Raw genomic sequence first — 27794 nt, 5'->3', positions numbered from 1 at the left:
AATACCAACCCTCTTCAACTAAGTATGAAGCCGGTGTTTCCAGTGCGCCATTGTCCTCCTTCAGCAGCTGTTCCTTTACTTCATGGGCACACAGTGAATAAATCCTCTCTTGGCTGCACAGGTACCATCACTAACTGTGCCAGCTTCCCTACACACGGGGGAAGGAGAGGGAAAGCAGCAGAGAGAGACAGACACACAACTCCATTTTAAAGTACTTAAGGAACTCAGATTATATAGTAATGCAAAATATTTTTATATCATCCCAGGACATTTTTGTTTATACTGCTGAGTGCTATTTTATTTGTTCCAGCTTTGCCACGGATGCACAAACACTGTGAAAGGAGAAAGAATGTCTACTCTATATGATGGCTTTTAAAAAATCAGAAAAGCAAGTAAAATCCATTTCTTAAGCAAACATTCAATTAAAAAAATCACTATATGTTTATAGAAAAGATTTTTTAACAAAGGTTTAATTTAAAAAAGTTAATAACTGGGTATTCCAGAAGGTTTGAGTCATCCACAGTAATAATTAGGGGTTTTGCTCCATACAAAATGCTTTATTTAACCTTCATGCCTCCATTCAGATAATTATACAAATGCATACATTTAAAGGTTTAAACTCTATTTCAATTCACAGCTCAATTCATAGGAAAGTTGAATACAGAAAAGCAATGCACCAACAAAATATGTCTGAGACACCATTAAAAACCATAACACTTGTTCATTTAAATCTTTGAGAATAGAGTGGAATAATCATCCTCTGACGGAATTTCATTAGGGGACTCCCTTTACATTATCATAGGGCAAAAATCACCATTTTACAGTAAGAGGAAAAAAAGCTCTGAGTATATTTACAATACATACACTATACATAAATACAAGAACAACACTTACATAATATTAATAAACTTATAACATAGGTGTTGCCTAAACACTACATACTATATAAATGCAGAGGAAACTATTGGGAAATTAGATCTTCAGGTGTTTACTTTTATTTTTGAAGAAAAGTAATGTTTGCATTTAAAAGCTTTCGAAAAGAAGGCAAAAGAAAGACTTAAGAAACTACTATGTTTGCTTGCTAGCACTGGTGGTTTTATTCCTTTTAACTGTAGGACCTCTATTCACATTATTATCTCTATGGGGTTACCGATAATGACCCTCCCTTTTGCATCTTATCTAGGAAAAAGATTGAGGTGCCATACTTACTAATTCCACTGCTGTGAAGCTTCAGTCCCAAATAAATCACTTTGTAAACTAGAGGGATGTTTTTGTATTTTTACACAGGAGGATCAAATAAACACTCATTGGTACATACAATAATAACGACCTTATTAGAAGGAACAATTTGGGGCCAAATGCAACCCCATCCTTAGGATTTCATTCAACTAATGCCATAGGGGAATTTGCTTCTTCCATAAGTGACTTGGCCAAGAATGGTATTTTTCATTATTGTTGTTTCTTCCTAAACACAGCTGAAAGAACTTTCCAATTTAATGGTATTTTTGACCCCACATGTTGATAGCAGTGTCCAAATCTCTCTTTCACTTGAAGCGTATGAATGCGTGTGTCTCTGTGTGTGGGTTGAAGGTCTTAAGGCTGATGGTGCATGAAACTTAAAAGTAATTCACTGCTATCTCTGTGTATATTCTATTGCAAGTGCAAATGGGAGATAGAACTTTTTAGAGAGAGACAGCAAGTCAAGAGAGCATACTGTGTAGGTGTTCAGCGGAGAACTTCTTATATTACCAAGGAAGCAATGTATAGGGTGATAAGGAAAGAAATAAACCGTGGGGGGATTTTAAATGAAAAATAAGATGCAAATGTAGCAGTGAAAAATAGTTTGAAACCAGAAATGACAACATGAGCTCTGAATTGTGAAAAAGATTAGTTCAGCCCTGAACACTATGGCTCAAACTGTCTGCTCTTTCCATCTAGAAAGGCAGGGACAGGCAGAAAAGCAATATCTGAACCTACTGCTGTATTTCATGGTTCACACCTACGGCAATCCATCAAAGCCATCACCTGTAGTCCCCTACCAGACACTGAACTATTGTTTTTTAAATGCAGAGGTCACAGCATGGAGCAAGGTTTAGCAAGTCAATGTGTGAACCACCATTCACCTCTTCTTTTTAACTAACAGCATCTTGGCTCACCGAAACTTTTGATACTGAACTGGGGAAGAAGTTGCAGGTCACACATATGGACAATAGGATGTCAAATAATTTTTTCTATTCTTTTCATAATAGCTAAAATTCACATGCCCAGTTTTGCTTGTCTGGAGGACTGAACACCTGTGTACTGAATAATCTAAAAATTACTACAAGGGCAACTCAGTTTATTTCACAATTTAAAGTCAGTAAGCACAAGCTGCTATAGAAGTATGTGAGCGAATCAATAAAATTGAGAAAAAAACAACTCTGTGTTTGTTTTTCAGAATGAAGGAAAAAAAGCCTCGCTCATTTTGGGATCGTGAAGACAAGGTGCCCTTTCCCATGCAAGAACTAACACACATAGGGCTGGAGTCAGCCAAACCTCCCAACACTGCAAGTTTCTAAGGGTGCCTCCTTGTAGTGTTGCTGCTCCAGAACAAAGAACCAAACCCTCCTCTACAACAATGGCTCAGGTACGAGGTAGGAACCTAATGTTTCCTTTGTCCTTCTGATGACTCATTCCCTGATACCCTCCTAAGATCCCCAGCATGAATTGTGTTCTTTTATGTGCTTAATATCTGGAGATTACGCTCAGGATGACAGAGTAAGTATATGTGTGTTCTGAAGGGATTATATCCACCGGTGGCTAACATTTAAAAATAAGTTGTTACTAAACTAGCAGTCTTCTCACATGATTAACCAACATGCATAAATGTCTAGTTTTACATGTGAGTCCATGCGATTTTTTTTTTTGCACCTGCACTTTCTTCTGTTTATGAGCATCTTCGTGCACACCCAACCCTGCCTCAGTGAATAAAAACCAAACACCCATCCTCCCACTCCAGCAGCAACCCACCGATGGCAGCAAAAGTCTAGGCAAAATGCGGAATTTTTCAAATACAAAATTCTGCCTGGATAAATGAGAGGTACAAATTTAGAGGATGGAAAGCAATCTTCCTTGGCAAAGGTATTACGACAACCAGTTACATTTTGATCTCCAATAAATTCATTTTTAGAAACAGAAGAAGCATGAGGGATGGCATTACCCTGCTATTTTAAGAATCCACTAGCAGTAGTTAGGTTTTTTTTTTTTACAGAAACCTACCAAATTAAAAAAAACAGTAATTGAGAAAAAAAGAGTGGGGAAGTCACAGCTGGCCATTTTCTTGTAAAATCAATTAGTCTATTGATGCAAATATTCAGGCCACTCAATATAAAAATCTCCTTACTCCATTTTAGGAGTATCAACTTCTTGTTTGCTATTCAAATAGTCTCTAGACTGACAGTCCCCAATTTTTCACTCATTTGTCCCCAAAAGAAAGAAAAGTAAGTGACATATTTTGTCCACTCCTGAAGTCAACCAGTTCTAAGATGATATGAAATACTATGAGCATTACATGACAAATTGAATGGAGACATAAGGTGAACTCTGTGTTTCCAGAGTTTGATGCAGAGGATTTTTCATGAGAATCCCCATTCTACCATATACCCTAAAAAAGCTCCATTGGGCTTATTGCTGGTTTTTTGATTATTTCACTAGAGAATACCCTGGATACACGGGCACATCAGACATAAATTAGGAAGAAATCCCCTAAAACACTGCTTGACAATGACCTCCATTCACACCTACTGAGAATCGATATGGATATGAGTCATTTGTAAACTAAGATTAACTTTCTTCTTACAAGTATATGACAGATGTTACCTGAGAAAATAACTTAAATGTCTAACACAATATCTCAACATGTGAAAATACAAATGGCACTTTGTGTTTGTTTCTGTGCTGCATTATTGTTCTCCAAGTAAAATTTCATTTTCACCTTATTGTTAACAGAATCCCGTAAGTTATTGCTGTGTAAAAGTATAGGAACATCCCATCAGTTCTAATTACAGGCACTTTCAGTTTCTGTTTCATCTTTTAAACTAGATTTTAGGCTATCTTGCTGAAGTGTATGTGCATTCTAAATGTCACAACTGTCTTGCTACAATTGATTTAGTTGACATGCTACTGCACCTAGAAGACTAAACTCCCCTGGAATCAGCAAAGAGCAGCTGCCTATTTCAGCTCCACAACCTTTATTCAAGATGCATTGTAGTCAGGGAAATACAAGAAGTAATAAAATCAAATGAGAGTTTGCTGTTACTGTATCTGCAGTTCACTGTAAAATGCCAGAAGGAAAAAAACCAACACAAAAAACCCAAAACCTTTCATATGGTTTTCATTTTAAGTGGTTTTTTTCCTTTATTCAGTCAAAGACATTCTGAGTGTTGACTTACTCGACACTGAAGGACTCAGTATGACTTCGCTATATCGCACGCCATCTGCGAAACAGCAAAGAAGTGGCCACTCCATTCTGCAGAGAAAACATGCTCTGACAAAACAGAACAATTTACTTCTTACATTTTGTGTTTAAGCTTTGCAAGGCATTATCTTACCAGTTTTCCTGATGAAAACTAAAGTTTTTTTAAAATTGTATTCATTTAACCTATTTACACCCCATGTAAAATTGTGAGTTTGAAAATACTTTTCCACTATCACATACATATATTACAGAATATTTAAACTGTTACAAGTATAGTAAAATACTTCCAAGGTATTTTGATTTCTAAAGATGCAGTATCCTTATAGTTACATTTTTGTACTAAAACCTGATTTACTGCAGAAATTGATCAGAATTTAAGCCTTTTCAAGCTACCAATGGGCTTGACTTCATAAGCATACATTACACAGCAACCGTTACGCTAGTGGAACTGTGAAAATATAACAATCTTTGAATTTCTTTGTGCACTTCTCCAGTTATAAATCACAGGCAAAGGCATAATACAATAACATGAGCTGGTTTCTTAAGAAGGTAGTACTTTCCTTTACAGTATTTATTTCCAATTCTTCCTTTTGTGATTTTTTTCTTTTTTTTAATAAACTTGTTTATTACCTGCACATGGATGGAGGCACGCGGAAGTGCTGGGGTTTATAGGCATGAGTGTAGAGATGAGCCTGCGGGAGTAGGGCGGATTTACTGAAAGATCTTAAGACTTGTCTGCTGTGGAAGATGCAGTTTCACACACTGACCTTTCCAAACCAAAGTTCAAACTAAAAAATAAGCGAGATATTAATAGTGAAACTTACTCTGATTTTGAGGTACCCACCTTCAATAAAGGAGAAAGAGATTTTTTCCATTAAACAGCATTTATTATCAGAAGATAAATTTATAAATGGCAACTAGAATACATTTTCAATGTGGCTAATGGAAAACGAGACTTATGTTCACTGTTATTCCCATTATTAAAGGGGAGAAAGGTTGTCCAGCTATTTGTCCATGCTCTGCACTGTGAGTTTACCCCAAACATCAACATCACTGATGTAATTTTCAACACTGTTAATTTTGTTATACATTACTCCAGCAAATAATCATATATACAAGTGAGTCTAAAACTATTTAATTAATCGTGTAAGCATGATAGAGAATAAGGAATACTGCATCTTCATCCCCAAGTATAAACTGCTGTTGCAATGAGCCAATTTTACAGTGCTGAATAAAACAGGTGCTGAAAAAATAACGACAATTTAAAATTTAAAAAGTTCTGTATCAAAGCTGCTTGCTTGTTACGTTTTCCTATAATGCTGGCTACTGAGATTTCCTGACAAATCCATTGAATCCTTTTGAAAATATATGAAATCTGACACTTTGTGGCATAGTTTCCCTTGCAAGCTGTAATGGGCACGGTGGAGATTACCTATCCTTTACTCACACTTAAAAGCATAAGCCTCGGTCTTTCTGAAATAATGGGACACTGTGTATTTGTCTCTCCCAACTGCTCAATTTAGATGGATCTACTGTGTTGTGTCAAGATGAGATCTGGTACTTCTGCACACTACATATGATGTAAGCCTTTACCACGGTTGTGAAATGTCACGGACCTGTGGTGGGATACCAGGATTTTTGAGGAAACTACCATGGAGCAATCGCCCTTAGTCCTTGCACAAGCACAGAAGTTTGGTGGGTGTGAACGGCAGCCACTGAGGGAAGGACACCCTGGGAATCTGGGGGACATCAACTCCACATCCAAACACCCCCCTCGCACACAGTAACTTCTCTTAAAATACTTCTGAAGGGGAAAACAAACCAGAACACAACCTCACTGAGTATCTGGGGTCAAAGCCTGTGGGTGCTGATACGAATAAGAAACTTGCCAAGAACCAGTGGCGGACTACTGCTGGTTGTGTAAGTTGTCTGGAGGTAACGGTAGCAGGAAAAGCCCTTCCACGTGTGGTGGAAAGGTTGAGGATACACTTCCTGCCTGTGAAATAAGAAAACTTAGCATATACTCCTTTACCTTTTGGCTTCATTCTGTTACCATTGACACGCTCTGTGCCTGTGTCCCTTGGCGTGAGTGCTGCTTTAACCCTGTATCTCTCTGGGGTTCCTTGAATAAAACCAGACCCTTTTTCTGTTGCAGTGTTTCCTATGCATAAAGTAATGGGAAACCAGCTGAAAGACAAGGGATTCACACAGACCAACCTCGGCCTCAAGAGATGAGCTTCCCCAGGGTCTGTGATACATATGCTCCTCCTCAGGCAGTTCAGAGCTGAATGCTGAAATTTAAGGCCTCTCAAGTTCTCTCAGAGGAGTTTTTCTCTCTTCATTAACTAGAGGGGAAGCCTAAAGAGGACACTGGTCTCTCCCAGTTATAACCCGCCTTTGTGAATAACATTAGAGATGATCTCTCTCACCGTTCCTCTTGTAGGCTAACAGAATGGCCTTAAGAGTTTCTGGTCAAATAAACTTCATTTTCTGTGGGAGAAAAAAATTAGAGATTCTGAAAGGAATTCTGTATGCTATCAGTTCTTCAACTGAATTACTGCTATTCAAGTAATTAGTTGGTAAAAAGTTCTTGGGCAGGAAAATAATTTTGTCAATTGACTTCTACCTGACCTGACTTCTTTCCCTAAACGCTGAGAATGACAGATCCATTTAAGGGGACAATACTGAAGTACATAAAAGACAGACCTCAGATGTAATCCATGAACCATCTCATGCACAACACTGACAACCAGTTTTTTAAACCAACGGCAGTAACACTGCTGGTAAAGACCCAGTTCTGCTGCCCCACCATGCCTCATGGCCTATCCAAAAGCCCTGATCCGTCGCAGCCTTTTCAGGCTTTGCACGGACACTTAGCGCCTCTGCTTCATTCCTGATTTGGAGCTGGATACTAAAATGTTGCCGAATTTGGTAGAAGTTGATTACCAATGCGGTCAATGGGAACTGATATGAAGCATTTTTCTCACAATGTCTGTGAGTAATTTGTCTTGGGTTTCTCTGCTGACCACTCAGCAGAGGGGAGCCTGAGCTGTAACAGTATTGAAGTTCTTCTTTCAGAGAGCTGATAAACTATCCGGTACTGGGGAATATTAAGAACGTATTTAAAGACTATCAAACTCTGGGGCCTGTGAATGTTGTTATAACATACTATCCCAGTCATATTAATCCTCAATTAACTGTAATTGCTTTCAGTATCTGTATGGGTACTCTGTTCTGGTTTTTCTTAAAGATTACCTCGATTTCAGAATCCCCCCAACATTACTATGGTTACTTCAGAAATCAGAAATTAATTCAGACTGGTCTAACATTTAAAAATGAACAAGTGGCATCTCAAGTTTAATCTCTGCAATTCCTGGAACCAAATATTCATAATTAAATGCATTGCAAAAGACCTTTATGGATACATCTTTCATCTCTAAGCTATAAAAATCTCAACACTTAAAAAATCTTGCCAAGCCTCCTCTTTGTCAAATTTAGCTGAATAGGCAGATCCTTATGAGGAAAGAAATAGAAAAACACTATCCCATTTGCATGAACAACTGATGACTAAGAGTTTCTCTCTCTCCTATATAATTCAATTAATACAAATTGGTTCACAATTATAGGGCTGTATGGGAATGATCAAGAATTTCCTTTTATTTAATCTGAAAAGGCTTGGATTGAAAATCCCAGCAGAGGCAGCCACTGGTACCCATATAAAGGGACATTTATATCATACTAGACAGCTGGCAAAATCTTGTTATTCCCTAACTCCCAGGGAGAAACCTAATGTCTTGCAGAGCATCACTGCAGAAACATCTCTCCTTCCTACTTACGGTTCATCCACTGACTCCTCAACAATCAGCTCTTTCCTTTATCTTTCTTGCTTTCCAGACACAAGTATTATGTTGAAGGAAATTAAAATACTTACTTGTGGTACCTAGCAGGTCAGTGAAACCATCAGAAAGATTAACTTAAATGATCTTACGTGCCATTTCTACATTACCCCCCCCCATCTGTTGGTGTGGAGTAAATTATTGTCCCGAGAGCCGTTTTACTCATTATTGCTTTTTCTCTGCAAGAGATGCAGCTATTTCTTCTCTGTTTTGTTTTGTTGGTACATTCAATACCGTTTCATGAATGGCTACACCACTAACCTTGGTACCAGCAAGTATAAGATCTGACTATTTCCTTGTGTTCAAATAATGGTTGTGGGGAAGAGGATAACTGCATGAAAGAAAACTGCATATTGAGAATGGGGTACTAGTTTTTAGATGCGCTCTTTCTATACAAATCAGAAAACGGTTCTAAATAAGTCCATGGTAAAATACAGATACTTAATATTGTACTTTCAGCAGAGATGCTGCTGCCCCTTGTTTATTTTACAGACTCAACAACAACAACAACAACAAAAGAAAAGAAAGGAAAAAAAAAGATAAAAGAAAAAGGTTAAATGGCTGGTGTCCTCTAGGGCATAATGACAAATTGTGGTACAATATTAAAATGCCACCATTGTTATTGCAAAAGTCTGCTCAAGCGACCCTTCAGCTCCGACAGCAGGACCTCTCCAGCAGAATCTTCTTGCCTACTCACACGCAGCTTGTCTGTAGCACAGCTCGGGCGTAATGCTGACACTGGCCAGATGGTATTCAAATCAAGGGGGAAAGATGGGATAATAAAGGTCTAGCGTTCTTGCTCTCATCATCATCATCATCATCATCATCATCATCATCATCATCATCATCATCGGTTTGTGATATCTAATCCTCCAATCAGCAGTGATTTTTCAGGAACAAAATGTCCGACAGGTGAGGAAACATACAAGCTATAAACATTTTTTGTCAAAGGATGCAGCATGTAAAATAATGCCCATTCCTGTAGCATTTCGGCTGCTATTTCCCAGGTGATTGTGATGACACTTTCAGGGGGTAGCCATGCTGAGGGGCAGACGGGGTTAACTTCAGATGGCGAGGAGAAGAGTGGCACTTCTTTTCCTGCTTTTTTTTTTTTAATTTGTTATTATTTTTTGTTACGGACATCAGGGAAAGCCCTGCCTGTTAACACTGTAGAGGGGGATTCAGCCCTGCTGAATTCACTCCGGGTAGTTAAGAGACCCAGCTCTTAAACTCGGCTGGAACAGGTAGCGTTTCTCAAACCAGCATGTGCCTGCGGCGGTGGAGCGCCAAGTGATCTGAGCGGGAAAAGCTGCGGTCACAGTCTGCACACTTGAATGGCTTCACTCCCGTGTGCTTGCGGTAATGCCTCGTCAGTTCGTCGGAGCGAGCAAACTTCCAGGTGCAGCCTTCCCAGGTACATTTGTAGGGTTTTTCTCCTGGGAGAGACAAAAGAAAGAGGGGAAGGGGGGAAAAACAGGTGATGACTTTCCCCTTGTTGCTCTTAATCCCCGCAACCCCCTCTGCACACTTCCCATGAACACCCACTGCCTAGGGGCTGCTTTAGGCCAAATTACACAATTACGAGGTACCGAATCTGCTGAATATAAGGAAAAGGTCTTGAGATTTACCATTCCTGTGGCATTCACATGACTAAGAAAATCAACAGGATTAAGGCAACAATATAGATCCTACCTTGCAGGGGTGATGCGGGGATTAACATCAGGACAAAGGGCTGTGTACTTATTCTCATGACTACCGTACAAGTTTGCTACCCTCATCTTGTCAGCCTACACTTTCTCCCAAAATGACCAGATTACCCAATATTTTAGCAATTTATCACAGGCTGCCAGAGACTTCCAATTATTTTTATGAAGTTTATGAAGGTTTCTCATTATTTGTGTAAATAACAGTGCAGGACACTTCTTAGCAAGCTGGTAAAACTGAACTACGATTTCCCAATTAAACATAAAAATTCAATCTGCAAAACGTCCTCTTTATTTATTGTACTTGCTTTCTGTAAAATTAATTTTGCGTGGAAGATGTTACCAGGAGCAGTATACAATTTCTAAATGTACTCAGCCATGGGACTTGCACAACACTGTTGATAAATACCTGTTTACTTCAATGAGATCAGACTTGGGCTAAGTGTAGATTTTTGGAAAATCTCACTCTCTGCTTTTTATTTAAAGGTAAGCATGATGCGTACCCCACGTTCTGTGTCATATCCTGCCAGAGGAGAAGATTAATACAGCAAAACTGGATTTTGTGCTTTCATAAAGCAAACTGTTATAAAATCCCATTTTTGCCATGTTTGTAGGCTATACTTATTTGTGATTTTTATCACCAGCCCTCAAAGTCTACATGTTAAATGCTCTTGGCAATTACCTTGATCCCACAGTCGAGCATGCACCAAAACCGAGGAAGGGAAACTGTGTGAGGTCTGTATGTATCTTCCTTTGGTGTGTCAAAAATGATTTTTTACCTCCCCTTCTGAAACCAGTTAATCACAACCAGGACAACAAAAGAGCATCTGCAACAACTGTTTCCTTCATCAGGCACAGTAATTCCTCAGTTATTTATTATCTCCTATGAATCACGAGCAGCTTGCAAGAAACTATTTCAATTACATGAACCAGTGATGCAACACTTGCTTTGTCATAGGCAGCACCTCCCTCCATGCATCTCTTCAAAAGTCAATAAATGCTTTGCTGAGAGCCCTCAGTTTCAAAAGAAAACTCCCAAGTAAGAATATCATCACAAAGTTCAAACAGCCCTGAAAAGTCCAGCTGAAATGGCCATGGGTGCCTCTGTAAGGAAATCGGATGCTGTACAGGCATGTCAGCAGGGTTGTCAGCAACATTTGAGCTCCTTGGGTTGGTACCTTCTGTGCACCATCTGGGCTGTGCTGCAGTTTTGATGTCAGACGGGGGTGGGAAACAGTTGTTGCGAGGAAAACCCAGCAATCCAGGCTCTGAGGTGACCACAGCCCATAGCTGCACCAGCAGCAACTTAGCCTAGATAATTTTATAGTCCTCAGCCAAGCACAAAGCACCAAATTGCCTCTGGGTGGCCGCAGCATTGTGCGCCTGGAATCCGGCAGCTGCTGTGAGCTGGACGGGCACGAGCTACATGGCAGATGGTGGGTTGCATGCTCTTGCCAATGACGCAGTGCTACAAAATGTGCTCAGATTCGCCACTGAACTTTCTTACATACATATCCTTGCCACAAACAGTTGGTGCGGAGCACTGTACAAATATAGCAGTACCTCCATCCAACTTGGCAGGTCTATCCTAACGGTTTCATCACACCGCATCAACATTTTCCAAGTGGAGCATTGCCCTGTCCATCCTCAATGTACTTTTAAACTCACTTTGTTTAGACTCCAGATATTGCCCTGGTTGGTTTCTTTGATCACAGAGACTTCCAGAGCAAAGCATGAGGATATTTCTTAAGCTTTGGATTCTTATTTAAAAGCATCTGAAATTCTAAGTCTCTCCTACCACATAGAATCACAGAATCATTTAGGTTGGAAAAGACCCTTAAGATCAAGTCCAACTGTTAACCTAGCACTGCCAAGTCCACCACTAAACCACGTCCCTAAGCACCACATCTACATGTCTTTTAAATACTTCCAGGGATGGTGACTCAACCACTTCCCTGCGCAGCCTGTTCCAATGCTTGATAACCCTTTCCATGAAGAAATTCTTCCTAATATCCAATCTAAACCTCCCTGGTGCAACTTGAGGCCATTTCCTCTTGTCCTATCACTTGTTACTAGGGAAAAGAGATTGACACCCACCTCGCTACAACCCCCTTTCAGGTAGTTGGTAGAGAGCGATAAGGTCTCCCCTCAGCCTCCTTTTCTCCAGACTAAACAACCCCAGTTCCCTCAGCTGCTCCTCATAAGACTTGTGCTCCAGGCCCCTCACCAACCTGGTTGCCCTTCTCTGGACACGCTCCAGCACCTCAATGTCTTCCTTGTAGTGAGGGGCCCAAAACTGAACACAGTACTCGAGGTGCGGCCTCACCAGTGCCAAGTACAGGGGAACAACCACCTCCCTGCTCCTGCTGGCCACACTGTTTCTGATACAGGCCAGGATGCCGTTGCCCTTCTTGGCCACCTGGGCACACTGCTGGCTCATATTCAGCCGGCTGTCAACCAGCACCCCCAGGTCCTTTTCCTCCAGGCAGCTTTCCAGCCACTCTTCCCCAAGCCTGTAGCGTTGTGTGGGGTTATTGTGACCCATAGGCAGGACCCAGCACTTGGCCTTGTTGAACCTCATACAATTGGCCTCAGCCCATCGATCCAGCCTGTCCAGATCCCTCTGTAAAGTCTTCCTACCCCCAAGCAGATCAACACTCCTGCCTAACTTGGTGTCGTCTGCAAACTTACTAAGGGTGCACTCGATCCCCTCGTCAAGATCATTGATAAAGATATTAAAGATATTAAAGATATTCATGAGATCCTTCCCCTGGCAACTGCCTCTTTGGTACAGGAAATCCCAGATCTTCTTTCCCTTGCTAGAAGACAAATGGAGAACCCAATGCAAGAAGGGATGGTTGGTGAAAGAGAAATACCAGAAATAGTTTGTCTATTAAAACAGTATCACTTCGGGTAAGAAACGAAAGTCAGCTGATGGAAGGACATGACTGCAGGTCAGTCAGATGGAGTTCCCAGGTGTTGCTTCCAGCCTCCCTCCTCAATGAGTTCTGCTTACCCAGCCTCAGCTATATGAAAGAGACAGGACTAACCACATTCCTCACAAACTATTTACACCACTGAAGGAAAATCACTCTTACAAGCTCAACCTAAGAAGACCTTTCATTATTTTCAATTAAATATATGCATATAGCATAAGAAGGAAACATTTACTCATATGTACCTTATAAAAGCCACTGTAAAGAAAACTGTGAAAGATACGATTTTTCATTAAGATTAATCAACAACATTTTATGCAAACCTAATTTTTAGGGGAAGAAGAATAATATTACTGTTCTGTTAAACACCTACATTATCTGTGGATGGACAGGTGCTAGAAAAAAAATGTTCTTCATAGGCAATACTATACTAACTCTCAACCTTTTGTTTGGTTACGTGCCAGACATGAAGACTGACCACTGAGTTTGTAGAAACCAGAAGATCCAGGAGCTCAAAGGATGGAGAAAGGACCAGCAGGAGCAGAATTGCTAGGGGATGGGAAGCTGGTGTCAGGTATCACACACCAGCTTTGGCTGATGAGCTTGGGCACTCATAGCTGAAATTCTCAGTACAATCAACAGAGAGAAGCTAGACCTCAGCAGGGGAACCCAGAAAGCAGTGAGTGAGGAGGTGGACAAAACTAGTTTGTTAATTGGAAGAAACTAGCCCCAGTGCTTATATATCTCTCTCTCTCTACACCTATATTCTTTTCACAGCTGGATTGCAGTAGAGTTGAAGTCAAATACTCAACCATTTTCCCTCAGACACTTCTGCCTCTGTGTGAGCACTTAAGTGTCTAAGAAACTCTCAGGTTCAACATGTGGGCGTATTTCGACTCCTTTGATGGTTCGGCAGCCACTGGAGCAAGGGTGCAGAGTTACTGTCACGCACCCAGACACTCAAATTCTCATTCAGCTCTAAGGAGCAAAAGCAGGCAGTGTGAGTCTTGCCCAGGGTAGTGGAAACATAGGAATGAAGGAGAAGACAAAACAGTGGACAGTTTTTGGAAAATGGTAGTAGAAAGAGCTGCAGAAAGAGACTAAGAACCTGTGGCAATTAACGCGAGGAGAAAGAGAACACTGGAAAAAGATAAAACCCTGTTAGTTCAATCTTCTGAATCTGTAAAGTTTTAGACTTAAAGAAGCTACCTATTTAAAAATAAATGCCTGAAGCTGTGAACGTTTTCATGGGAGCTGACCCTCTACTTTCGCACCTGTCTTTGAGAGCTCTATTGTTTTGTCCCGAAACCTGACAAAAAGATCCCAAACCACAGAGAAATTGTATTCTCATGCTCTTCTGCAGCTTAGTCTTGCAATACATCAATACCGAACAGTATAGCATGACAGGCATTTACATGGATCAAGTGGGACACTGGAGCATGAAAAAGTTCTTCTAGACAGTTCCCTGTAGAAAATGAGTATTTTCTGTTGTTTGGGGAAGTTAATTATGAAGTTTTAAAGGTATGACTCAACGCCCCAAATGGAACTAGTTGTTTTTTTAATCTTCTATTAACAAAACATCTACTTCTAAAAGCCCTCCAAACCCTTGCCTTTTGTAGTCCAGATGCCACAATCTAAATTAGTTTAATTACTTTTACTATGTTATTTTTCCTACCCTACCATGACTCCTCTCACTTAAGAACATAGTTACAATGGTTACTCATTATATCTCCCTAAACTCAAGCAAATAATGAATTAATAATACTGAATAATGACCACTGTTCAGCCGATCCTTCCAAAATCTTCCACCCTCCCCACAGCCCAACATCTGTCTTCCCATATTCTTATTCATGTACTCTAACATCCAGGAGATCATTCACCCAAGGAAATAAATCTCTCTCAAACTTCTACTTTACAACCCGATGAGATTCACATATTCCTTAAAAGAAAGCCCTATGTAGGTACCAGCAGGAGACCATGCCATATAACAGATGAAGGGACCAGGGTCTGTTCTACCGTGGGCAGAATTTCCCATGCAGTACGTTCCTCGGCAGTTATCCTCTGCCCATCAACTAGCTGGTATCATGGTATTTGATGCCAGATGCTTGAAAGACAGGCACCACAAAACCACCATGTAAATAGTTACGGGTTATTCTGCCAGTGGGGAAACTGCTCTGGAGCTCCAGGAAACAGAGCCAGGCTTATGTTCCCTAGGCAAGGAACTTTAGTTACTGCAATTGCAGATGCCCTATGTACTCCCTGTGCACTTGCAGTTCCTTTCATTTGTGTATTATTTAAGCTTCATTTATTCATCAGTTTAGCAGGCTCTTGGCAACCATGTCATTAAGTAATGATGAGGTAACACTGTCTACTACCAGGACAGAAAACATGTCAGTGATCAAGTTCTATATGATTTCTTTCTCTGGCATAAACTCACCTCTCTCTCTGGTATAACAGGTGAGTGCCATGTCCCTTCTTATTTGTGTCCTCTTCAGACATTCCCATCTACCCAATTTTTCTGCACATGGAATTGTCATTATGACTCCAAGTTATTACATCACTTCTATGTAGCCCCTTCCTGCGATGGTACTCAGCATTTTGAAACACTGGTAACATTTTTATTCCAAACAAGAGTCAACTAGAAAATAAACATAAGGGACTGTTCAGGGGTACAGGCTTAGCCACCTAGTCAGATTTTTCTGTATTGAAGCTTTCATCACCCTGTGAAAGAGCCACATGCTGAAATTCTAATTTTGAGAAGGACAAAGAAAAGCACTTGGAAACGAAACTTGGTTTATAGGTTTGTGTATTGTCTCCAGACTGGGAGGGTGGGAGATGCTGTTCCTCACTCCATTCACAAAATACAACGGGTTTGAGTCAAACTTGCACAGTTTAATAGGTGGCACCTGCCCAGCCCTGCTGTCTACAGCCACATCTTTATACACTCAGTTTCTACTGCCACTACTCTTGGAGGAGTATTGCCTACATAAAAACAGAGTAAGGTCCTAAGGATTTAGCCCATAACAAGTAAAAAGAAAATAAAAAACTCCAGCAAGCATGCCTCTGCCTATGTTTGATGATGTTAAATTTTCTAGTCACGGTCAACCGATCTGCAGCTTTGCAGGGTTGAGGACATCTCCTGGTGATTCCTGGTTTGGTTTCTGCTACAGCATATTATGCAATATATGTAAGGTGTGGTATTTATGTCAGCTGGTTTCAGCTCCCATGTAAACACCAGAATCGTTCTGAAACATATGGGGCAGTCATACTGCACCCATACTGATAGGACTCTGGAAGAGGAAATCATAAATTGAAAACCACAAATGATGGCTAATTAGATCTTGCATTTCTACTAAAAATAAGCAATTTCAGGCAGAAAAGAATCTTTTTACAGCAAAAACACTATCTGATAATGAGCATCCTTAGGTAGTCCCAGAGGAAGAGGGCAGCTTAGCTTTTAGACACGGGGGAAAGGGAAAAATGACAACTCTTATGTTTTTTGTGATATTTTTATTAGTATAATTTTTTAATGATAAAACATCAGAGCACTTATAAAGCACTTTGCAACTTCAAAGTGCCTTATAAAGCTTTTTTTTTATATTTAATCCTTCATAAAAATCTGTCTTTGTAATAGCACTCTGTAACAAATATCATGTCCATTCTGCAGGTAGAAAAACCAACACAGCGAGCATCAGCAACCTTCCCAAAACTGTAGAGAAAGTGAACAGCAATGCTATGACTCACATATTAGTAACACCTTACTTAATTTCTGTAATGAAACTGCTAGATCTCAGTTTCATCCCTTTAAAAGTTTGAAATATTTTCAATCATTTTGATGCAAAAATCCAATTCAATTATTTAGATGTCTTTCTAAAGGTCATTTGGGATATTTGTTTCCAAGTTACTGATTCACTAGATCTCTTTGGTGAACATAGTGAATTTGAATTCTGTGTTTCAGTATTGTCAAAATATGCAAATAAAGTATCTTTCTGAGAAGAGATTAAAGTTTTGTATCAGTTGAGCAAGTCTGGGAAAACAATTTCTATGAGCAGAACAGGAACATACTGTGCTGCCTGTGACACGTCTTGAAATTCAGGTTTTTTATTCCTTGTTCTCAGCCTGACTTAGGCAAAGCACAGGGACGTGGTTTCTTCATGTGAAAACTGGGAACAAAGCTATTTCTTCAATTCAAAAATAAAGCTCCACTCTAAACAAGAGACACTTTTGGCAGCTCTTGAACCAATTCTTTACAAGCTCCACTTCTGATAATTCAGGCATGAGTCCTTTTCCCACATCACAACACAGAAGTATCTTTTTGTTTCACTGCACTGCTGAGCGTGGGTCCTGTTTGCCATCCTGGCCCTTCTTCTCACTCCCTCTGCAAGACCAGTACTAGTTCAGCAACCTTACTTCTTTCCTTCTTCTGCTGTTGTCCCACATGCCCCTCTAGGTATACAGCTGCCTCAGTTTGCTGCTATTTTAATACAAATCCCAGCAAAAAAAGCCTCTGTGACCAATCTCACAAAATTCAATTCTCCGTAATTTTAAGAAGGCAAATCCATTACATCAGTCTCAGCGCTGTTCTGTCACCACACGCTCAGAAGAGAAATGAAGAGAGGGAAGCCAAGAAACTTCTCTTCCACATTTTCTCTTTTTGAGCTTCTGCACAGAGACTTTGCCTCACAATGGGACATACCTAGTACTATGTGAGACACAAATGAATTAATGCTGTAGGACAAGGATTAGTTACATACATTGCCAAGGGCATTGCTGATGTAAAATGATAAACTTTAAATCCTGTAAAAACAGAAAAAATAAAATTTCTGGAAATGTAAAAGGCCTCTTCCTGCACACCTGAATCCAGAAGCCAGAGCAAATCAACAGTAGGTGACAAACAGCATTTTATTACCCTTCCTGATAATTTTTTCCTGCATGATGTGGTAGCTGTATAAATATTTAAGTATATGTTAAGTGCGTATATATATACTTAACATGTATTTTTTATACATATATATATATGTAGCGGAAGATGGCACAAAGTTTTCTCCTTCCCTCCAGCCACAGCAAATATATGGGACTATCAAATTTCCAGTGCCATGGGGAAGGCTGAGATTTTTCCTTTTACAGCAGCCTTCACTCACAAAGGTGTTTGGGAAAGGTGACGCAACAGATCCATATTTCCATCAGCAGCCAACTGCACGGAGGGTGCCAGCAGACCTGCACGTTAATTCTCTTTAACCGGGGTGCTGCAGGCCTGGGTTTCAGTCTGGCCTCCCCAGACACCTTTCCTTCATTGTGGTCCATAACTGCAAGGGAGATGCCAATCAAGTGACACGTCCCTTTCCACCTGCCTACGATTCTGCTACCATCACTCCTCCTGGACAGTCCAGGGATTGCTCCACCATATTCATCAAAAGCAATACCAATGTTTCTCAGTATAAAAGTTAAACTTTCCACTACCTGTTAAAAGCAAAACAACAAACAAAGCCCCAAAGAAATAAACAAACAAACAAACACCAACAAAAAGGCTCCAAGGGATGAGCTTTGTCTCACTCAGGTTTGCACAACCGATCATTTGTTGTTTGCACTGTGCTAGAAGTCAGGTTGAAGCAGAGGCCGGGACCCTGGTGTGCTGGGCTGTCTGCAGAAACAGAGCATTAAAAACCTCACCTCCTATGAAGTAAATGAGTTGTGAATGGAATTAAACTTCCCAAATGAAGAGATGCCAATTTTTATCACCATAAAAAGCAGAACAAATATATACGATACTAAAGAAAAACATTAACTGACAAAAATACACATGACAAGGGAAAAGATCATTAGAGTTGATGTGACCAAGATACCACTACATTTCATATCCTAAGCGGAGAAAACACTGACGTGCAGAAAATAACCCCTCGTCCTACACAGGTGTCATCTGATCCTTTTTCCTTTCCCACAAAACAAGAAGTTTCTGTAAAATTTCCCCCGTTTTCTACCTACTTATTTGCAAAAAATGAAGATTGAAAGCAGTAGCTTTCAGGCTCTACCTGTTGTTTCCTTGTAGCTGTGGAAAAAAGAAAGCAGAAAAAAAGAAAACCTGAATAAAACATTAAAACAAAGGCTTTTGTGAAGCTTACTTGCAGTTTTGAGCATGCTCCGCTCTCGACAACCGTGTTTCTGATCGAAGGCTGTCCTGAAAAGGACAGGGCAGGCACGAGCAACTCCAGACACACTTCACAAAAGACACAGTCTATCGGGCATTTCAGTAGCAAGTTGCTATCCTGTTCCCTCTGACTGGGACTGAATAAGCTACAAGAGTTCATGTCCTTGGAAACCCTGTACTGTGTATTTACTCCTCCAGGTCTGGGTGCAACATCTGGGAAAGCATTTTGGAGGGAATGGGAGTAGAGAGGCCTTTCTCGCCTTCCATGCCACTGCAGGGCTACATATGGTAGACCACAATCATGTCTGAGACCTTAGGTGAACTGGAGTTCTTTGGAGGTAGAATATTAAGCACTAAATGGTTTGCTTAGAGAAAATTTTGTTCTGCATAATGAAATTATCATTATTCCCTCGTGCCACACACAGACAAAACACATATGCACCCCATATTTACAAAGTCAAGGGGCACTGTTGCAAATATTTTTCATAACCTAGAGACTGCAAGCAATCACAGATGCAATTAGACTTGCTTTCCCATCAAAGGGCCTTGGAATAACCACGTGGGCACTCTTCCATATCGGCACAGCATCAGACCTACAATGCAGAGGAATGACTCCCCGTGTGCAAGGTGAATTCAGAGCTCGCAAAATGTGCCAGAAATGAAATCATTTAACTTTCCACAGAGCGGCTATTGGAAGAGAACTGGATGTACAAGCTGCTTGTGGTATGGACACCTGCCCGTAAGTAGCTGGACTCAGACTACTATCTCACTACATCCAGAGGTTCCCACTTCTGAACATCACCTTACTAGGCTGTGGTGGCATTGGTGAGCCTGCCTTTATACCCTGGTACATATTGAACCAGCAGACATCTGCTTTTAAATATATTTCTGTCCTGAAATGTGAACCCCGTCATATCAATGGGAATAGGCTGAGGCTTCAGCTGAGGCTTCAGCAGCCCCATTTATTAAATAACCTGTGCAACTTTTAAATAGAAACTGCATGAAGAAAGAGCAGAAAAGCTAGAAGTGAAAACTTCTATGAAATATACTGGTTTCCACATTGGAAAGCTCTACTGTTTATTGAAACCGGCAGTAAATTTTAAACACTAAAAGAAAGTATCTCTTAAAAAATAAAAGCATCACCCAATACAAATAGAACCTCCTATTCTACTTAAATTCATTTTTAAATTGGCTTTGTTTATTTAAATTCCCAGTTTCTGGAACAACATATGAACCTGCTGTTGCAGCTTTTTTCACCTGACAGATTTACGTGGAGGAGGGAGAGCTCTGGGATAAGGGCCCAGGGAGCACGTAGAAAAACTGGCCTTTGAAGAGTGAGTCTGGAGGGGAGGTGACAAAGAGGTGTTAATTTTGAAGTAGGCCAAAAATCTACACAGTTCAAGTCAAATCCAGAAAGATTATTTTAAAAATGTTGCTTCCTCCCAATATTTAGCTAAAGAAGGGATTACAAACCTGTAAATATCTCTCTGGAACTTACAGCTAGCAAAAGGCATTAAACAGACCTTTAGAAAACAACAGGTAATGAATGGATTTTTAAAACCTACAAAGCAAAAATAACTTTTTTGGTGCCTATGATTTCTTAAGTCCGCTCTGAAATTGCTCAAAGGAAAATGTGAACAAAGACTAATGACAGGGGCCCTTTCATATTAAAATAATATATGGAGCAACAGTGAGTGAGAGGAATGCAATGTTTGAAAAAGCATAGACTAAATAAAACACCCATGTACTCACTAGCCCTCTTTCTTCTAGGGTGGTGTCTCAATTCAGCTATAAAGGAACATCTCAGGAAGGAAATGCTGTCATTTTCTCAGGTACAAAACCGTATGTCAGAGATGTTTACTGTCTCCATGTAACGCTGCTGAAGACCCCCTGACACTGACAAATAGGCTTCATTACATCTGTGGCAAAGGTATTTGCTCTCATCTCTCAGGAATGATATAGGCGTTGATCAAGGACAAAGTGCCAAACACTAAAAAATTCATTTGGCCTGGGGGCTATATTCAGCCTGCCTCTGTAAGTGCCTAATGAAGCAGCCGCATCTTCTGCAGCAGCAGCACTGAGAAGAGTGATTCAGACCTGGTGCTGGTTGGGTCTCACTGATGAAAAGCAGCAGTTGCAGCCCAGTATCTGAGCCCCACATAAGGTGCTCTGGTTACAGCCCTTGCCCTCCTCCACCCCTCCGAGGCAGGAGCAAAGCCATGGCTGTGGATATACGATGCCCTATGCTCATGGACTAAATCCATTCCCACTTCATGCCAACTGGAAAGTCCCAGGCTTTTGCTGCCATTGACCCCAGAAAGCTACTCTGCCACATTCCTCTAGAAATTTGTAAGTAATGACTCAAATAAGGTTGCAAAGAAATACAGAATGCTCATTACTCCTACAATAAAAGAAAATCCTATGGAGGTGAGAGACAGGGAACAATCAGTTCTCTATCAGCTGTTGTAAAATTATGTCCCACATAACCTTAAAGCAGGCATCTTCTTTCTTTATTGACTTCTTCAGGATGATTCACACTGTTTTAAACTCCTTGGGCTTTTCCACGTGGTAGGAGGGTAGCCACAAAGAGCTAGAACTGGATTTAGCTGTGAGCAAATTTAGATGTGAAATCTAAGACAAATCAAATTTTAAATGACTATGTAGTTGGTTAGATTTCTCAGGTCACAGTCCCCATGCTAGGAACCGCTTTGGGACACATTCACACCACCCAGCGTGCTCTGCATACTTAGAAAAAAGGGAAGAGCTTTAAATCTTCTCCACATGTACTATCCATTATACATGTTTCAGGTCTCTCTGTTCTTTACCAGGCCCCCTAACAGACAGCATAATTTGCCTCTTCAATTTACATAATATGCCTCAAATTTACATGCTCTCCCTATTTAAGAGGAGACAGATGATGTCTATGAAAACTGGATCATGATATGCAAAGGTTAGCTTTGGTACCAAGAGGCCCACGATTCAGGTTAAAACAGAATACTCCACACTAGGATTTGCAGACTAAGTAGCCTGTGGATGAAAAGTGATAGTAGCTTTTAGCCATGTGGTCAGCCAGTGGGACACTTTGTCCATGACCAGGTGCACCACCACACGCGTACGCTGGGACATCGCCCACAGCCAGCAGCCACTGCCCTGCAGTGTCTCTGTTGGCAGCCAAAACCTGCCATCTTTTGGTAATCATGCTTTTCATTATTTAATGCATTAAGAAGGCAACTGAAATCAGTATGAATAAAAAAGGGTTTGTGTGGTTTTCATATGATCACTGTCATCTATCCAAAAGATGTTTTCACTTTCTAATGTCTCCTTTGCACTGTTATGGCAACTAGCCCAAAGGGTCCTGGATGTTTGTCCTTGTTTTCTCGCTTCTGTCTCCCTAAAACAGACTCCCCTGTCCTCTCATCTTTCCATACACACACTTTATCCACAACTACTATGTTGATGGAGGCTATAATGAAATGTATTATTTCACCAGAGACTTTACTGCCTTGCATTTGACCTGATAAATGGTGTGACCATAAGGCTTTGTCCTGCTGCTTTCACCGTATCTAGCCTATGAACCTATTTTCATTAGTTACAGATGACTGAAAAATAATGACAAGTCAAGTGAAATTTTGCAGGTAAATTGCAAACATTTTTGACCACTTTGCAGCTTTCCATTGACATTTCAGAAACATCCAGCCAACTTAAGAGGAGGTCAAGATGTATGTCCTCAATTTTATGGCATGAAAATATCTGCTTGCTTTTTGCCAAAATAATGAAATTATTTAACGCATTTTACAGTTTTCATGGACCTATGATTTCCAGCTTCACCAACTTCACAGATCAGTTATTAAAGTCTGGTTTTTATAACCCATATCAGCCTCTCAACAGAAGGCATGGTTTGACTCTGATTTACATAAAACATATCAGATTTTCATCATCTCTCTTCAGAGGGAGCAGAATCTGTACATCTTTCACAAACCAGGGCTAGTAGAAAGGAAACAGCAATTCATTAAGGTAAATTTAAATGTTTTTAGAATGAAATTTTGATGGGGGAAAAAAACACAGTGGAAGGAACCAGTACTACTTAGTCTGCAATACTCAGCTGTCCTACTGGAAGTGTCAATGGCAACTTTAGTACCGTCTAAAAGGCCTGAAATAGCCATTACATATCATAAAATAATGCTATGGTTGTTTCCATTTTCAAAATAAAAGCAGCAAACTGAGGAAGGTGAATCCCACGAGGACCGCATGGGCGCAGACCTCACTGGGAACAGCAGTTACAACTCTCCCCATTCCCGGAGCCGACATCAGCACCTATGCTGAGTGCAACGCAGACATATGCAGGCTGGGAATGCAACCCAGGGCTGCTGGTATTCCCATTTTTAAAGATTACTCATTTGTAGAGTTATACATTAGTAATTTTCTTTAAGTTCACTGAAGCAGAAACTAACTCAACACAACTCCAGTGAGCCAATTTCTCACAGTTTCTCCTTGCAGAAAGAGTTGACAAACCTGAGCTGCGAGATTGCCTGTGAGCCCCGAAGGCTCTCCATCACACCCGATACCTCCTGATAGCTTTATTTGACGATTTGGCAAAACAACAACAAGAAGCTGATACTAGAAAGAGAAATTTAATACCAGTGCTTGTGATTTATGAAATGTTCTAGTACAGGTTTCACTTGCAGTTTTTCTAGTTGGAGAGATGATACGTAATTCAAGCTCGCCCCCCAGTGGACTCCATGCCCACACCAGTACACTAAGTTTTGAGGACACTGGTGATAAATATTGGGGAGCTAGACAATAGCATACTTAAAAAAACCTAGGAGTTACTCGAAGAGAACTAAATGCAGCTGCTACCGTCTATAATATTTTGTTTCCATTTTTAATTAAAAGAGGTATACCTTCCAACCAACCAAGTTGTTCATCCTGTCAAAATACTGCATTGTTTTTCCTCCTGTATCCAAATGACTGTGAATGTTTTAGTGGCTATGCATATACAGTAAGTGAAAAAAAAAATATAGTTCTCAAACACATCCTCCTTAGGCAAATGATTGTCAGCAAGATCAGCCTGCCTAAAAAAAAAAAAAAGTCCCGATTATGCAATGCTGAGTTTCTGTGATCTTTTCTCAGAAAGTTTCCTACTGAAACTTGCTCACCCTTGCGTGCATAGCTGTCATACTTCATTTATACTTATCCCAAACTGCACTAATTACTGTGGGTCATACGTGAATAATTAACTTCTTTTGCCTGAAGCAAAAGTAAAGGCCAAGATAAAAAAAAAGTAAGATGAGATTAATACACAGAGTACGCTACATGTAAATCTGAATATACCAACTTCTTACCAAGACCTGAGAAGTGTTGTGTAAAACACATTGAATTTTAACAGCATGACACAGATTTTCTCACTGGATCCATTGGCTAAATTCAGTGCTCACCTCCTCTCTTGAGTACACTTCTTACATTGCAGCAGGCATGAAGACATGACAATATAAAGCAGTTAACAGCTGACATTTAATGAAGGTTTTTGATTTGATATCATTTTTCTTTTCTCTCTAAAGGAATAAAACAACATCCAACATGACTGCAAAATACTTCAGGAAGCTGCCTTTTGGGGTGGGGATTCATTTCAGCCAGCTAACAGCCTGGTAGGTACCTGGGCTTCCTCTGTATTCAGCAATGAAAGAAAAGCACCTTCACAAGCCAATCCCTGGGTCTACCTGAAGAGGGAATAACGTGCCCCAGAGGTGCCAATCCCTCTTCTCTGACTACCCAGAGATCCCAGACAGATAGCATAGCCTAGACACCCAGCTGCCAGGGCACCAAGGCTGGGGAGATGGATCCTACGATTACAGCAGGTACAGAAACTCCCTTCATGCTGCTGGAGAGTTACAGCTGCAAAAGCTGTAATTACCAACACCATTTCAAGCCTTCGGTGCCTAGTTTTGAGCACCCTAAGTGCACAGCCTGAGATTCAGCAGTGCAGAGTATCTAACACTGCAGGTGCGCTACCCCAAGCGCTGGTCTGCCATGAGATCACTCATGAATTACAGACTCATGACAAATGTGATTCTCAGTGTTTTCAAACATCATGGTAGAGAAGAGCCTTCTGTATTTCTGGGCTAACTTGGGTGTGACATTTCTGAGGTTGTTCAGATCTAGTTTTGTAACTCAGCTCCTTACACGATGCTTGCTTATGTTCCTGGGCTGGTCGCCAGTCTTGCAGGCTAGAAAAGAGTGACCTCCCTGTGGTATAAGCACATGAAGTGGTATTTTTGGTTCAAACCTAACAGTCTACTGTTTTCATGCCTCTGCTGGGCTCTCTGCCTTCTGATCTGCTACAGCCATATAATGCTCAAAGGGTGATACAGGCAAGACTAGGGAAACAACTTAGAAATCAGGGCAGGGAGAAGGAAAGGGACAGAATAGGGTTAGATTGGGATAAAAGAAGTAAAACAAGAATGACAGAGAACAAGGTGAGAGGGTAAGGATATATAAAATATATCAGAAGGGTAGGGATGGAAGACCACATTGAAGATGGGAAAGAATAGGGAAGAGGAAAAAAGAATTAAGACATGATAAATCAAGAGAGAGGAGAAGGCACAAGCATTAATGGGAAGATATGAAGAAACTAGAGTAATTGGCCTGGAGGGAAATGTAATGAAATTCCCAGATCACCAGAAAATTTCCACTGTTTAAGGAAGGGACTCTTACCTTACAGAAATTGGTTTAGTAGGGGGTATTAGGACGGAGCCTTGTTCAGTATTCCTCTCAACAAAAGTCCTACCAACCAAAAGACATATTGGAAAGAGTGATGGAGACGTGGCCTCATTTGAAATGGAGAAGCCATCACTTAATTTTTTAAAATAATATCTCATACTCTTTATAGAGTACATCACACCACAGAAAGCGCCAGCAGATTCTCAGCAAAGAACAAGGTGCTACATGCTGGATAAACACCATCTTTTCTCCAAGGAGTTACAAGAATGCTGAAGTACATTAAGAGCAGAGAGACCAATAAATTTAATTTAAGCAAATCAGCAGCAGAGTAAGGAACAGCACTGAAACTCAGAGCATTCTGTCCACTGCCTTTCTAGCCATCCAAGCAATCCCCTTTTAAATTGTTCTCGGTGACTTCAAATTGCTGGTGAGTTTATCCACAATAAAATTACAACAATTACACATCATTGCTTCGGCTACCCTTACATGCCTGTCACATAGACTAATAACAGCCCATAAGGTTAATAAGGACACCACGTATTGATTAAGTGTTAAGTAGTATCATCACTGAATGGGACCCAGCTCATCAAGGCACCTCTCCTGCATCTCTGTTGTAGGGACCTAGTGCAACCTATTCTCATATAGTGACCGACTTCCCTCTGCAGTATGTGGTAGGTGCCTCTGAAAGCCTCCAGAAAGAAATACTGAGGTCTTGAGTTTACCCTTGAATTGAACTGAAGGCATTTAGTGGCACCAAGCAATTCAAAGGCTACATCTGTAAAAGCAAACAGTAGCTCAACAGGAGAAGGTCTGTAGAGTGAAAAAAATGGTGCTGAAGATCCATGTCCACACTATATGCTCTTCTTGATGGTTTTCTTTGGACTAGCTCTGGTTAGTCCCAAGCAATGACCACCCATTGTTCACTGAAGCACAGTAGGTGTGTCCCTGGAGGCCACTTTTCTGTTTAGTTTCATCTGAAAGGAGCCTGGTTAGTGCTGACACCGGTCTTGTGCTGTGAAGTGGGGATCACAGGGAAGTTCAATTCAAAAGCGCACTCGTGATCTGCACCAGAATGCCAGTGCTGGTGCACTTGCAGACATATCTGTTATTTAGGTACAGGCCTTTGGCTCTTAATGTAGGATAATGAGTTCAATAGGTCCTAAATTAGGCAGAAGGGAACCTGCTTGTCTTAACCACGGTACACAGTGCCAGCAAAGTCTTACCTGTGTGCGTCCTCCTGTGAGCCTTCAGGTGGGAACTTTTTGTGTATACTTTGTTGCATCCCTCAAAGTCACAACGATGGATGCGCCGCTTCCTGGAGTCTGGAGACTCGGACCTTCTCTGACGCCTTGTGCTCTCAATACTGAATGGTGAAATTGAACTAAAAGACAGAACAGAAGCAAAAAAATTAAGAAAGAGCATGGTGTATATCCTAGGCCCCAAAAGATCAGCTGTAACGTATCATTGTGCCAGAAGTGACCTTAACAATTAATTAAATACTTCCTTTTCTACAATGTAGTCCACAGCACATATTTGAAACAATCTGTGCTTGAACTAGAGGGTATTTTGCAGCATGAAGTAATTCAACTCTTGATTTAAAAGTGCTTATTGCCAGAGAAAACACCACGATCCTTGAAATACTGCTCCAATAATGAAGTAGCCTGACTTTATCTGAGCTTTATTTCTATTTTACACGTGTCTAGATCCAAGCACACTGAACCCTGCTTTCTAAACAACTTTATATATAGCCTCCATAATTTCTCTTTGACAAGTTTAAATAGATAAAAATCCTGAAACCTTTTATGGAAAAGTGTTTCCAGTACCCAGATCTGGACTATGGATCCTCATGTTTGGCCAAACACCTGTTGTTTGCTTGCGTACAGATTGCTAACAGATCTATATCACCCTGCAGCAGCGATTTTTCCATTTCCTTATTTAACA

The 27794-nt window shown here is 40.6% G+C and overlaps 1 protein-coding gene across 10 annotated transcripts in view; it reads right to left on the bottom strand.

Annotated features, from left to right (window-relative positions):
- Positions 1–536: 536 nt before the first annotated feature.
- Positions 537–27794, bottom strand: part of KLF12 (KLF transcription factor 12) — a 256306-nt gene continuing 229048 nt past the window's right edge. For 7 of the 10 annotated variants that reach the window (XM_052785979.1, XM_052785973.1, XM_052785978.1 and 4 more), the window contains 2 exons: positions 27077–27234; positions 537–9788 (listed from right to left, as the gene is read on the bottom strand). In XM_052785979.1, coding sequence (XP_052641939.1) covers positions 9607–9788; positions 27077–27234 — 340 coding nt within the window. In that variant the 3' untranslated portion in view covers positions 537–9606. Of the gene's footprint in view, positions 9789–25846; positions 25917–27076; positions 27235–27794 lie in introns of those variants that run through there. The other 3 variants (XM_052785981.1, XM_052785983.1, XM_052785982.1) reach the window with 2 other exon arrangements.

Source organism: Harpia harpyja, chromosome 4 (genome assembly GCF_026419915.1).
Source record: "Harpia harpyja isolate bHarHar1 chromosome 4, bHarHar1 primary haplotype, whole genome shotgun sequence".
In the NCBI taxonomy this organism is placed as follows: domain Eukaryota; kingdom Metazoa; phylum Chordata; class Aves; order Accipitriformes; family Accipitridae; genus Harpia; species Harpia harpyja.
This window is presented reverse-complemented; position numbering and strand designations above follow the sequence as displayed.